This window comes from Haemaphysalis longicornis, unplaced genomic scaffold, assembly GCF_048455015.1.
Source record: "Haemaphysalis longicornis isolate Haplotype H1 unplaced genomic scaffold, Haemaphysalis longicornis Haplotype H1 scaffold_6, whole genome shotgun sequence".
In the NCBI taxonomy this organism is placed as follows: Eukaryota; Metazoa; Arthropoda; class Arachnida; order Ixodida; family Ixodidae; genus Haemaphysalis; species Haemaphysalis longicornis.
In genome coordinates this window covers 123808223-123822445 of record NW_027526407.1, presented here as the reverse complement: position 1 = coordinate 123822445, position 14223 = coordinate 123808223, and the positions used below count along the sequence as shown (strand labels likewise).

Here is a 14223-nt window from a genome sequence, read left to right as displayed (position 1 = left end):
GAGGAACTTCTAAAATTTATAACCGCTTTCAACAATGCCCACAACAACATTTCATTCTCCTACTCAGATTCTGCATCGGCCATTTTTTTCTCTATGTTTCAGTGAGAATATCAGACAACAAGGTTGTGACCTCAGTGCACAGGCAGCCAACAGGCCGACATTAATACTTGCATTTCAAAAGGAACCTCGTAAACATGTTAACTGTGCATGTCAGACCATCAGTCTCTTTGTTTTAGAAGGATGTGCTCTTGCCAAGCTGATTTTGCCTCTAAATGTCAACAACTAATGACCTAACACGACAACAATACCCACCGTCTGTCATTACACCGTCAACAATACCCACCGTCTGTCAGTGATGCCATTAGGAAGTCTGAAAAACATGGCCGCCGCCACCTGACAACCAAATCAAAAGCCAACTCTTTGAATACGACCCCCAGCCTTAATCTAACATATGCCGCTTCGTCCTCCAACGTAAGCTGCATACTAAGAAAGGACCACAACACACCGCTTCAAAGCGAAAGGTTGCGAAGTGTTTTCCCTGATCCTCCTCGCGTCGTGTACCGACGGGCGAGGAACATCGTAGTATTTTATTGTCATCTAAGGCACACACCACCAGTTTCACAGTTGGTGGAACCTGCAATAGGACAAGGTGCAAACTGAGCCCCATGATGACTATCGCCGCTGTCGCCACCAGCACCACGTCTTCATTCTCTTTCCAGATAAGAAGAAACTTTGACTGTGAAAGCGCAAGCATTTTCTACCTTCTTGAATGCCCCATATGCCACGTCCAGTAGGTTGGTCAAACTTAGAATCCATTTAGAATGAGAATCAAGAACCACCGAGCACACATACACACCCTACCACACCTTCCCCTATCTAAACATGCAAATAATCTACGCCACCCCTTCCACACGTTCACAGCGACGGTGCTTCAGTCCAGTTTCAAAAAGCATTATTACCGTGAAGCCCGTGAACCGTACCTTATTTACAAGTTCAACATTGTCTTCAGCGGCGTAACTGAAAACACAGGCCGATTGTCTTACTTGCCCAATCAGGCACCCGAGAAAGCTGATGCAACAAATAACTGAGAAAATTTGTTGCTACAGAAAAGCCTTTTTACTTCTTCTTTTCTCACTTTTTCTAATCTTTGTATAGTTTACTGTGTACCTAATGTACTTTGCACTTTTAGGCGTACTGTTTGTGTATTGTTGCCTCACCGTATATGCACGAATGTACATAGATTTGACTCTTGTTCCGCTTGCTCTATTTTATTGTTGTTTTTATTGTAATTATTTTCATTATGTGTTCGTTTGCAGTGAATAGTTGCTATTGGTAATATGATCTTGCAAACACGCTCTTTTGAGAACTTCATGTGGCACTGTATATCTCCCACTTTGTATTTGTATTTACCCTTATGTCCAGTTATACTGCACTATTTATGTGATATAGCCTAAATAAGCCTTGATCTGCTTTGTATTTTCCTTGCATTTCATGAGCTTTGCTTTGTGCGTCCGCCTCTTTGATGACCGTCACGTTTTACGCCAGAAATCGCTGCCGCGTATTCACCCCATGTGAAACCACGTGCCGTTTTGGGGCTTTCTTTAAACCTCTTTCACCCCCGCAGATTTTCTCGTGCCCCAACCGCTAAAAAAATCCCCTGTCTTGTCTCAATACCCCTCTTCCTTCCTTTCTTTCGTCCTTCCTTCCTTCCTTCCTTCCTTCCTTCCTTCCTTCCTCTTTCTTTCGTTTTTTGTGTGTGTGAGTGTGTGTAACGCTTGCACTAGGCCCCCGTAATAACTCTGGTCTCCCCAACCCTTTTGTCCTAACCAGTCAATTTCCAGTTAAGAAACGAGCAGAAAACGAGCCCCTTCTTAGTCCCTCACTTTATTGCTTTCCCGTGGTTACCTCAATGTCATGCAACGCCTTCCTCCTTTACTATAGCCTCGCCTGCCTTATTTATGCCACCCTTTTTCCTCTGTTCCCCGGCACCACTCCAACGCTTCCCCCCGTGTGTTCTGGCACTTCGCATACTTCTGTGTCGCGTAGAGCCTACGTTTTGCTTGATACATCTTTATGCCCCACCCACAACCTAAATGTAATATATATATATATGTATAAATATATATATATATATATATATATATATATATATATATATATATATATATATATATATATATATATTGTGAAAGGCGGTTTAATGGCTAACAAGCAGTAAAAGCGAGAGGCGGGAAGCAGCGCAGTCTGTTCCAGGTGAACCGGATAGGGGATCGCTGATCTGACCACAAGGACACACAGAGATGATGCCAGCTTGATGCTTCCGCCACATACCCGAACAGGGATTGGACGATCGAGGTCCGTTAGTCCTTTCACTTCTCTTCATTACAATCACCCTCCGCCGAAGAGAGAGCCACCCTGGCGACCTACGGTGAGTGCAGCACAAGGGGATCGTAATAGGGCTTTAGGCGAGAGACGTGGACAGTTTCGCGGCCGCGACGGCGAAGGTCTTCCGTTGGCTTCAGTGGTTCTACAACGTAGTTAACGGGGGAGGAAGAATCGATGACACGGTAGGGGCCATGATATTTAGAAAGGAGCTTTGAGGAGAGACCAGGAGTGGCAGACGGTATCCACAGCCAAACGAGATCGCCAGCACTGTAAGAAGTCGATGAGTGCTCCTGGTCATGACGGTGCTTCTGTTGAGCTTGGTCGTTCAATGTAAACGAACGTGCGAGCAGGCGGCACTCTTCTGCATGGCGCGTCGCGTCGGAAAGGAGATGGCATTCGGACGGATCAGGGCTGTAGGGAAGGATGGTATCCATTGTACACGATGGCTCCCGTCCGTATAACAAAAAGAAAGGTGAAAAACCTGTAGTGGTCTGCACGGCCGTGTTGTAAGCGAACGTTACGAACGGTAGCACTGAGTCCCAGTTCGAATGGTCGGGCGCGGCATACTTTGCGATCATGTCCCCAAGCGTGCGGTTGAATCTTTCTGCCAGTCCATTGGTTTGGGGATGGTAGGCGGATGTGGTGCGGTGCACAATTTTGCATTCTGCGAGGAGCGCTTCGATGGCCTGAGAGAGGAATACACGCCCCCTATCGCTTAGGAGTTCCCGTGGTGCACCGTGGCGTAGGACGAGGGAGTGCAGAATGAATGCACCAACCTCACGTGCCGTGGAAGCGGGAAGCGCTGCTGTTTCGGCATAGCGGGTTAGGTAATCTACTGCCACAATTATCCACCGGTTACCAGAAGAAGAGTATGGCAGTGGGCCGTAAAGATCAATGCCAACGCGCTCATATGGACGAACGGGGCACGGCAGGGGCTGCAGCGGGCCGGCTGGCTTGGGGACAGGCGACTTACGTCGTTGACAATCAGTACAGGCACGAACAAATCTTCGCACAAAGCTGTACATACCACGCCAGTAGTATCTTTGACGAAGTCGGGTATAGGTCTTCAAGAGTCCCGCGTGAGCACTCTGCGGATCATTGTGGTAAGCGGCACACACCTCCGCGCGGAGATTCCGTGGAACCACAAGGAGCCACTTGCGGCCGTCCGGCATGTAGTTGCGGCGGTAGAGGAGGTTGTCGCGAATGGCAAAGTGAGCAGCCTGGCGACGCAGGGCCCTAGGCTGAGGAAGGGTCGACGGTGAAGACAGGAAGTTGACGATAGTAGCGATCCATGGATCTTCTTTCTGCTGGGAAGCCATGTCTGAGAGAGTCAGCGACGACAAGGTAGTGTTCGTTGTGCTGAGGTGTGCCGTATCAGCGGACACCGGGGAGCGAGAGAGGGCGTCGGCGTCAGAATGCTTGCGGCCGGATCGATACATAACACGAATGTCGAATTCTTGTAGACGGAGAGCCCAACGAGCAAGTCGTCCCATGGGGTCTTTGAGAGACGACAGCCAGCACAATGCGTGGTGGTCGGTGACAACTGCAAAGGGGCGGCCATAAATATAGGGGCGGAATTTGGTGAGCACCCACACTATGGCCAAGCATTCCTTTTCGGTCACGGAATAATTTCGCTCGGCCTTGGTGAGAGTGCGACTTGCATACGCTACAACTTATTCGTCGCAGTTGGGCTTCCGTTGGGCAAGCACTGCACCGAGACCGACGCCACTGGCGTCAGTGTGCACCTCCGTAGGAGCTGCTGGGTCGTAATGCCGGAGGATAGGTGGTGAGATTAACAGGCGTCGCAAGGAAGAAAATGCTTCATCACAATCCGGGGACCACGCAGAAAGAGCGTTATCACCGTTCAGCAGTCTTGTTAGGGGGGAAACGATGGTAGCGAAATTTCTGACGAAGCGTCGGAAATAGGAACAGAGCCCGATGAAGCTCCGGAGGGTTTTCAAGGAAGTCGGCTTCGGAAAGTTGGCGACAGCACGTAGCTTATTGGGATCAGGCGACACACCATCTTTTGAAACAACGTGGCCTAGAATAGTCAACTTGCGCGCACCAAAACGACACTTCTTTAAGTTTAGTTGGAGGCCGGCAGCGGTGAGACACGCCAGGATCTGGTGGAGACGAGTTAGGTGTGTGTCAAAATCGGGAGAGAATACGACGACGTCATCTAAGCAACAAAGGCATATATGCCAATTGAGACCACGCAAGATGTTATCCATCATTCTCTCGAATGTGGCAGGTGCGTTACATAAGCCAAATGGCATGACGTTAAATTCATATAAACCGTCCGGGGTAACAAATGCGGTCTTGGGGCGGTCCGATTCCGCAACCAGCACTTGCCAGTAGCCCGAGCGCAAATCAAGGGACGAGAAGAATTCTGCACCGTGTAAACAATCGAGAGCGTCGTCGATGCGAGGGAGCGAATAAACGTCCTTGCGGGTAATTTTGTTTAGGCGGCGGTAGTCAACACAGAAGCACAAAGACCCATCCTTTTTTGTCACGAGGACCACGGGCGATGACCATGGGCTTTGGGACGGCCGAATGACGCCGCGCTGTAGCATGTCATCCACGTGCTCACTAATAACACCACGTTCCGGCCCCGACACACGGTAGGGTCGTTGTCGCAAGGGAGCATGATCACCTGTTTCGATGTGATGGGTGACTGTTGACGTTTTACCCAACGGAGCTTGTGCACAGTCAAAGGAAGAACGGAACTTGTTAAGAAGGGCGAGAAGCTGCGTGCGCTGTGTGGGATCCAAATCGGCGCCCAGGGACTTCTTGAACACGTCGGCGGACAGTGAAGCGTCGGTAGAAATGGACGAGTCCAGGGCAGTGAGCGAAAGCGCAGCGGGATCATCGCAAACGTCGAAGCGGCTGATGGAGCGAATAGCTTCAACATGGACAATTGACTCTCCATGGAGCAGGCTGACAGAACAGTGGGTTTGATTGGAGATAAACATTCTCGTACGCCCACCTTGCACTGTAAGAACGGCGAATGGGAGTGGCAACTCCTTCCGGCGAACAAAAAGGTCGCCTGGTGTGAATAGGACAGGTCCATCGGGTACGGGCGCACTAGCAAGGTCAACCATTACGGAACTTAGCGGCGGGATATCGACGTCTTCGTTCACGGTAATCTTCCATTCACCAAACAAATGCTCAGACAGCGGCGGATCGTTATGGGAAATAAGTTCAATCTCAGCCTTGGCACACTCAATTACTGCGTTATGGCTTGACAAGAAGTCCCATCCAAGAATAACGTCATGGGAACATGAAGACAAAACAACGAATTCGATGGTGTAGACAGTGTCTTGGATCACTACTCGAGCAGTGCACGCAGCCAGTGGTGACACATGTTCAGCACTTTCAGTTCGAAGCGAAAGTCCCGACAGTGGCGTCATAACTTTTTTCAGATAGCGGCATAGTTTCACACTCATAACAGAAATCGCGGCACCAGTATCGACAAGAGCAAGAATAGGAACTCCTTCAACAACTACGTCGACGACATTTTTCGGAGATACACGAGGACTTTGACATTTTGCTACGTACGCAGTTCGTGCCTCCGGAACTGCGGGAATTAGTTTCCCGCGTCAAGAGGCGCTGACTGACGACGCATAGGAGAGATGGAGCGGCGACGAGGAGAAGGCGATCGGTGACTCGCGAACGTCTGATGGTGGGATTGAAAGGATGGTGACGGCGGTCCCGCAGGTGCGCGACGGGGAGCTTGGCGGGAAACATACACTGGGCTATGAGATGCTTCAACCTGCTGCATTGCACGGCGACAGTAACGTGCTACATGTCCTGGGAGACGACAGGAAAAGCATATAGGTCGGTTGTCCTGAGTGCGCCACGGATTCGTCTGCTGTACAGCCAATGGCGCGGGACGGCGGAACTGGGAGACTGGCTGAGGAGTGAACGTCACAGGCGCTGGCATGTAGGGTCCAAACGAGGGGACAAAGGAGTGGACAAGTGGCGGGGCAGCCCTTGCCGCGCATTCGGCGTACGTCAACGGAGCGGTCACTGGCGGTGCTATGGTAGCCATGGTTGGAACAGTCAGCGGGGCAGCGGGTGTAGTTGACTGGTGTGCAGGTGATAGGGCTTCTGCGACCTGCTCCCTGACGGTGCGCTGAACAGCTTGAGGCAAACTTGGTGCAGGCTGCTCTACAAAAGGTACCAGCGAAAGTTGCCGAGCGACCTCTTCCCGGACGAAGTCCTTAATCCTCATCTCAAGCGATGCTTGTTCAGAACTGAAGGGTAAACTTGACAGCTCTGCGCCCGTCCCGAGCGACTGTCGAACAAAACTCCTCTGCCGCCGCAGCTCATCATAGCTTTGGCAGAGCTTAATTATCTCAGCCACAGTCTTTGGGTCTTTGGACATCAACATCTGAAACGCGTCGTCTTCAATTCCTTTCAGTATGTGCCGAATCTTTTCTTGCTCAGACATATCCATGTTGATACGCCTGCAGAGATCCACAACGTCTTCGATATAACTTGTGAAATTCTCGCCGGGCTGCTGCGCGCGAACGCGAAGACACTGTTCAGCGTGCAGTTTCCGCACCTCTGGCCTGTCGAACGCCTCTGCGAAGAGGGTTTTGAATTCGCCCCACGTTTTTATGGTCCTGCCGTTGTTCCGAAACCAGACATCAGCCACTTCCCTAAGGTAATACTCGACATTGCTCAACTTAGCTTGGTCATCCCACTTGTTGTAGACGCTCACTCGCTCGAAGGTGGACAACCAGTCCTCGGCATCATAATTACCTTTGCCGGTGAAAAAGGGCGGGTCACGCTGACGGATGGTGCCGGCACAGATGACCGTTGGCACCGGCGATGGTGGCTGTTGGCCTACGTCGACGGGGTTGACGGGCATTGGTACGGTGCGGTTGCGAAGCTCCAGGTTGGTTCACCTCGTACCCAGCTCCTCCACCACTTGAAAGGCGGTTTAATGGCTAACAAGCAGTAAAAGCGAGAGGCGGGAAGCAGCGCAGTCTGTTCCAGGTGAACCGGATAGGGGATCGCTGATCTGACCACAAGGACGCACAGAGATGATGCCAGCTTGATGCTTCCGGCACATACCCGAACAGGGATTGGACGATCGAGGTCCGTTAGTCCTTTCACTTCTCTTCATTACAATATATATATATATATATATATATATATATATATAGAGAGAGAGAGAGAGAGAGAGAAATATAAATACATATTGTAAGGCGCGCCCCAGTAGTCTTGGGGAACGTCTTTATTAGGCGAGCCTTGTCCTACGTGACAGGGAGCGAGCCCCAGAGAACAACCAAGACGGGCGTTGGTGATGATAGACAACTGATGACGATGATGAAGCATGACTGCATGTGGAAGACAGGCCTCTGGAGTATGAGTCCACTGGCGCATTCCTTTCTGCTAGTACTTCGCACATTCCGTTTGTGTACAACTACCGGGGGATTGTCCGGACGCACATTCCTCGGTTGTTGGGGCACTAACCAGTGCTTACAATATCCGCCCCTTTGTGGAGCGGCCGACTCGGGCACTAAGAGTGTGTAGACCGAGAGAAAAATGGCTTGAGCCCGAAACGTGCACGACCTCAGGTCCACGACAACGACGGTCGGTGACAGTAGCGTTGGGCGTCACTCGGTAATTAACAGGGAAAGTCTGCTCTACAATTATGTAAGGTCACCTGTAGCGGGGCAAGAACTTCTCACAAAGTCCTGGGGCACGAAGGGGAGTAGAAAGCAGAACTTGATCACCAGCTTTGAAGGTGACAACGCGATGCGAGGCGTCATAATTGGCCTTGCGCTCTTCTTGTGTAGCTGTTGTCCTCAGACGAGCTAGATGACGGGTATGATCCAGTCGAGAAATGAACTCATCGGGAATGTTGGTTCTGGGAAGTACTGGTGCGGACAAGAAAGACGTATCAAGAACAGAATCTGGTTGGCGGCCATAAACAAGTAAAAATGGCGAAAATCCTGTAGTAATTTGAACGGCGGTATTGTATGCTTACGTGGCGAAGGGAAGAATAATGTCCCAGTTTTTGTGGTCCGGTTGAATGTAAGAAAAAATTATGTCGGAAAAGGTGCGGTGGAACCGTTCGGCCAGGCCGTTCGTTTGAGGATGGTAGCTGGACGTAGTGCGGTGAACAGTCTCGGCTGCGCGGAGAACCTCTCCAAGCACGGCAGAAAGAAATACACGACCTCGGTCGCTAAGTAGAACTTGGGGAGGTCCATGGCGTAAGAAAATATTCTTCAAAAAGAATTCAGCCACCTCGGTAGCGCAGCCTGTGGAAACACGCCGTTTCCGCGTAGCGAGTGAGGTGGTCTACGGCGGTAACAATCCACCGATGTCCTGCCGAGGTAACGGGGAGAGGGCCATAGAGATCAATCCCTACAACTTCAAATGGAGATGAGGGACAAGGCAGAGGTTGGAGTGTCCCTGCAGAGCCGGAAGTGGGTCGCTTGCGATACTGACACGCGGCTCACGACGCAACATATTTCGCCACGCTAGCGGATAGGCCGGGCCAGAAGTATCGGCTTCTTATGCGGTCGAATGACTTGTGGAAGGCTAGATGACCTGCTACAGCATCGTCGTGAAATGCCTCAAAAATTTTGTGTTGAAGAAGACGGGGAAGGACGGGCACACACCTGTCGCCTGTTGGATGGTAGTTGTAGCGGTTAAGAGTGCCGTTAATAATTCGAAATTTGTTGAGCTGTCGTCGTGAGCGGCTGTTGCTGGGTCGACTCGCACCGCTCAATTGGTCAGTGAGCTTCTGGCAGTAGCTGTTGTTTTTTTGGAAAGCACTGAAATCACTGGGTGGTTCCACGCGAGAGTCCACTGGCGCAATATTTAGGGATTGCGGTGTTTCAGAAGACGCCTGAATACCATCTTGGGTCGAGGATAACGGGCAGCGTGAGAGGGCGTCTGCATCTGTGTGCTTCTTGCCGGACTTGTACACAACATGGTAGTTGTATTCTTGCAAACGAAGCACCCAGCGTCCAAGCCTCCCAGTTAAGTTCTTGAGGAAAGCCAACCAACAAAGAGCGTGATGGGCAGTGACCAAAGTGAAATCCAGCCCGTACAAGTATGGCCGGAATTTCTGGACGGCCCAAACTACTGCAAGACTCCTGTTCTGTTATCGTTTATTTCCCTTCCGCAGGTGTCAAAGTGCGACTTGCGTACGGAATTACTTGCTCTACGTTGGAAGGTCTTCGCTGTAATAACACAGCCCCAATTCCGTGTCCACTGGCGTCAGTGTGAAGGATGGTCGGTGCTTCCTTGTCGAAGTGTTCGAGAACCGGGTCGGAAGTAAGTGCGTGCTTCAATTTTGGAAAGGCTGTTTCACAGCCCTCGGACCACACAAATGGGGTACCAGATGCCAGGAGTTTGTGTAGGGGCGCAGCAATTGAAGCGAAGTTTCGGATGAAAGAACGAAAGTAGGATGTCAATCCTAAGAAGCTGCGGAGTTCTTTTTGGCGGTCTGGGCGCGAGAACTTCAGCACAGCATTCACTTTATCGGGGTCGGGCCGTATACCTTCCTTGCTAACTAGATGGCCCAATACTTTAATAGATGTACTTGCGAAGCAGCATTTCTTCGTATTGAGGGTCAGTCCGGCATTGGCAAGGCAAGTTAAAACGTCGTTGAGGCGCTGAAGGTGTTCTTCGAAAGTGGTAGAAAATATAACTATGTCGTCAAGATAACATAAGCACGTCTTTTATTTCAAACCACGCAGAACCGTGTCGATCATTCTTTGGAATGTCGCCGCGGAATTGCACAACCCGAACGGCATTACGTTAAAGTCGTAAAGACCGTCAGGCGTGGCAAATGCTGTTTTTTCTTTGTCTTGTTCGTGCATAGGTATTTGCTAATACCCCGATCTCAGGTCTACACTTGAAAAGTATTCTGCACCTTGCAAAGTGTCTAGAGCATCATCGATGCGAGGCATCGGGTATACATCCTTGCGGGTGATGTTATTTAGAGCCCGGTAATCGACACAAAACCGCACGGAACCATCCTTCTTCTGGACTAAAACATCAGGTGACGACCATGAACTCGTTGATGGACGGACTATCTTGTTTTTGAGCATATCGTCGACTTGTTCCTGAATGATTTTTCGCTCTTTTGGTGAGACGCGATATGGGCGGCGGCGAATGAAGCAAGAACCATCTGTTTCTATTCGGTGGGTGGCTGCGGATGTTTGCCACAAAATGAAGGAGTAGGCGGAGTCAAATAGGCTTTCGTGCTTGGCCAGAAGATCCAATAGTGTTTTCTGTTGCTTCGGTGTGAGATCAGGATTGATAGTATCCTCAAGGGGGCGAGCGATGGTGATTTATGACCGGCCGAGTATTCTGCAGAGGAAATAGACGCAAAGGAAATGACGCTCACTGCTTCGTCGCGCGGAACAGAAGCAATGGTCGCGCCTTGAGGTAATAAAATAGTCTCGGTCGAAGTATTCTGTGCGACCAGAAGAGCAGTTCCACGAGAAAACCGTATTAGGCAGGGGGGTACAGGAAGACCTCGAAGATAGAACTTTCCGGTAGGAGTAATAAACACATCGCCATCGAGAATATCGGCACTGTGAACGGAGAGCATAGCTTCTTGTCGAGGAGGCAGAGAAAAATCGCAGGAGGCGGCCACCAATCGTAGTTCTGTGAAATCAGAAACACTGGCCAGGTCAGTGTCGGTCATACGAAGCAAGGGTTCTTTGCACGAGATCACAGCAGACGCCGATTTCAGAAATTCCCAACTCAATATCATCTGATGAACACATGAAGGTAGTACTGCGAGCTGAATGTGATGTCGAATGCCGGCCATGGTAACACCGGCTGTACAGAGTCCGGACGGTTGGATTATGGCGTTGTTAGCACCACGTAGAGAGGGACCAGGGTAGGGGGTTCGTACTTTACGCAATTTGGAACACACGTCTTCGCGAATTATAGAAATAGAAGCACCATTTTCGACAAGTGCTTTCACATCAATTCCTTCAACAACAACAGATAATGTGTTTGATGGCCAATCAGGGGGACTTCTAGAAATTCATCGCAACGCAGTTTCGGCCCCGCAAACTGCTGTTTCTAGTTTTCCGTGTGGTAGTTGGCGCCCTGGGAGGCCGGACGAAGCCGCGAGACAGAGCGGCGGCGGGAGGCAAACGGCGAACTTCTTCTCGGGAGCCGGGGGCTGCGTTGCTGATCCGGGTGGTCGTTAGGCGAGGAAAAACGTCTGGCGTCGTGTAACTGTTCGGAGTAATATTGGTAGGATGGCTGACGGCTGCCTTGTGGGATGGTGGAGTAGGCGAGTCTTTCGTCTTGTTGGCGCTTTCTACAGAAGCGGGAGACATGCCCCCGTATGTTGCAATAGTTGCAGATGGGTCGCGGAAGATGCCAAGCCGGGTAGCCGTACGCAACCGCGCAGGAACAGCAGGTGGCACTGGGTAAGGATTGACATGGCCTGGATGCGAAGGGACAGGCGATCGACTGACAGGAGCAAGACAGTTGCCAGAGGGGAACATGCAGGTTCAGGGAGAGGCGCCGTCAGAACTGGAGCACTGGTAGGAAAAGGCAGAGGAGCAACCAAGGCGGGGTCAGAGACTGGGTGAACGTCCGTTCTATGTTTAGAGGGAGGCACAAGAAAAGCCAGTTCCTGCTTGATTAGTTCACGCAGACCCGGTATGGAGGCCTCGCGGCGCGGTTCGGACAAACCTTGCGATGTCTGCACTGCCAGTTCCTCGCGGATGATCGAAAGTATCAAATAGCGCAAATCGGCTTCGTCCGTCGCGGCTCGGCTATCCCACTGGATTGGCTGCCGACGTAGTGACTGAAGGTCGTCGAGGCGCTGGCACATCGTGACAATCTGGTTAATGGTGGTGGGGTTTTGTGCGGCCAGCGCGTTTAATGCCAAGGGAGAAATTCCTTTGAGGACATGGCGCACTCGGCTTTCCTCCGTCATGTCTGTATCCGCATGGCGGCATAGGGTGAGGACGTCCTCAATGTACGACGTGTAGGACTCCCCAGGTCGTTGCACGCACTCGTCCAATTTCTTCTTGGCGGCTTCGGTACGCATAGATGACAACGCCGAAGACTGGGCGCAGCTCCGATGTGAAGCGCTGCCAGTCAGGCAAGTCGCGCTCATTGTTGTGTACCATGTCTCTGCTATTAGGTCAAGGTAAAAGCCGACGTGCGCCCGCTTGAGGAAATCGTCCCATCGATTGAAGGAGCTGACTCGCTCGTAATTATCCAGCCAGTCCTCCACGTCCTCATGGGGAAGCCCAGTAAAAGACGGGGGTTCGCGCGGCCGGCAGGGTATTGTCCAGGCTGGCGCCGATGAACTCGCCGGGGGAGCACCCATGGCGGCGTTCACATCGGTGGGGCCACCTTGCGTCATAGTGATTGCTTGCGCCTTGCGTCGACCTGAGCGGAGCTCCAGGGGTAGGCCGGGGGTCGAGGTACGCGGGATCGAAGGAGCTTACCTCCACCACTTGTAAGGCGCGCACCAGTAGTCTTGGGGAACGTGTTTATTTGGCGAGCCTTGTCCTACGTGACAGGGAGCGAGCCCCAGAGAACAACCAAGATGGGCGTTGATGATGATAGACAACTGATGACGATGATGAAGCATGATTGCATGTGGAAGACAGGCCTCCGGAGTACGAGTCCACTGGCGCATACCCTTCTGCTAGTACTTCGCACATACCGTTTGTGTACAACTACCGGGGGATTGTCCGGACGCACATTCCTCTGGTGTCGGGGCACTAACCAGCGCCTACAATATATATATATATATATATATATATATATATATATATAAGACAGAAAATAAGGGTTGGCAGTCAAGAAAACCTCGGAAAGCAAAGGGGAGGTTGTGGTGGGTCATAGAAAGAGATGAAGAATTTTTTGAGTCGAAAAGAAAGTGGTGAAAAAATGCCCGCCGGGTGGGATCCGAACCCACGACCTCCAGAATACCGGTCTGGTGCGATAACCACCACGCTACCGGCGGGGCTGTTTCCCCAGCACTTTCTCGGGTATTTATGTTAAGGTATTTTTGTTTCCTGTACTTGGGGGTGGTAGCCAGCGCCACTCGGACTACTCGGGGTGAAGGGGACCTTCTTTTTAACCCCCGGGCCGTGACTCGAGCGTCTACGACATGTCGATAGTGGTCGACCAGCGTTGAACCCTCTTAAGCTCCCTTTGGCACCAAGACTGCCAGAACAGCGGCCCTCGCTAAGCATGTAGCGAATCAGAAAATGGGAAATGAGGGGCTCCGTGAAAATAAGACAGAAAATAAGGGTTGGCAGTCAAGAAAACCTCGGAAAGCAAAGGGGAGGTTGTGGTGGGTCATAGAAAGAAATTAAGAATTTTTTGAGTCGAAAAGAAAGTGGTGAAAAAATGCCCGCCGGGTGGGATCCGAACCCACGACCTCCAACATACCGGTCTGGTGCGATAACCACTACGCTACCGGCGGGGCTGTTTCCCCAGCACTTTCTCGGGTATTTATGTTAAGGTATTTTTGTTTCCTGTACTTGGGGGTGGTAGCCAGCGCCACTCGGACTACTCGGGGTGAAGGGGACCTTCTTTTTAACCCCCGGGCAGTGATTCGAGCGTCTACGACATGTCGAGAGTGGTCGACCAGCGTTGAACCCTCTTAAGCTCCCTTTGGCACCAAGACTGCCAGAACAGAGGCCCTCGCTAAGCATGTAGCGAATCAGAAAATGGGAAATGAGGGGCTCCGTGAAAATAAGACAGAAAATAAGGGTTGGCAGTCAAGAAAACCTCGGAAAGCAAAGGGGAGGTTGTGGTGGGTCATAGAAAGAGATGAAGAATTTTTTGAGTCGAAAAGAAAGTGGTGAAAAAATG

The 14223-nt window shown here is 51.1% G+C and overlaps 1 protein-coding gene across 1 annotated transcript; it reads right to left on the bottom strand.

The window, feature by feature from the left end:
- Positions 1–618: 618 nt before the first annotated feature.
- Positions 619–7548, bottom strand: LOC144143237 (uncharacterized). Its single transcript, XM_077675021.1, has 5 exons — positions 6399–7548; positions 5075–5322; positions 3504–3706; positions 2953–3071; positions 619–634 (listed from the first exon to the last, which is right to left on the bottom strand). The coding sequence occupies exons 1-5, from the start codon at positions 7259–7261 to the stop codon at positions 619–621; spliced, it is 1449 nt and encodes a 482-aa protein (XP_077531147.1). The 5' UTR covers positions 7262–7548.
- Positions 7549–14223: the final 6675 nt, after the last annotated feature.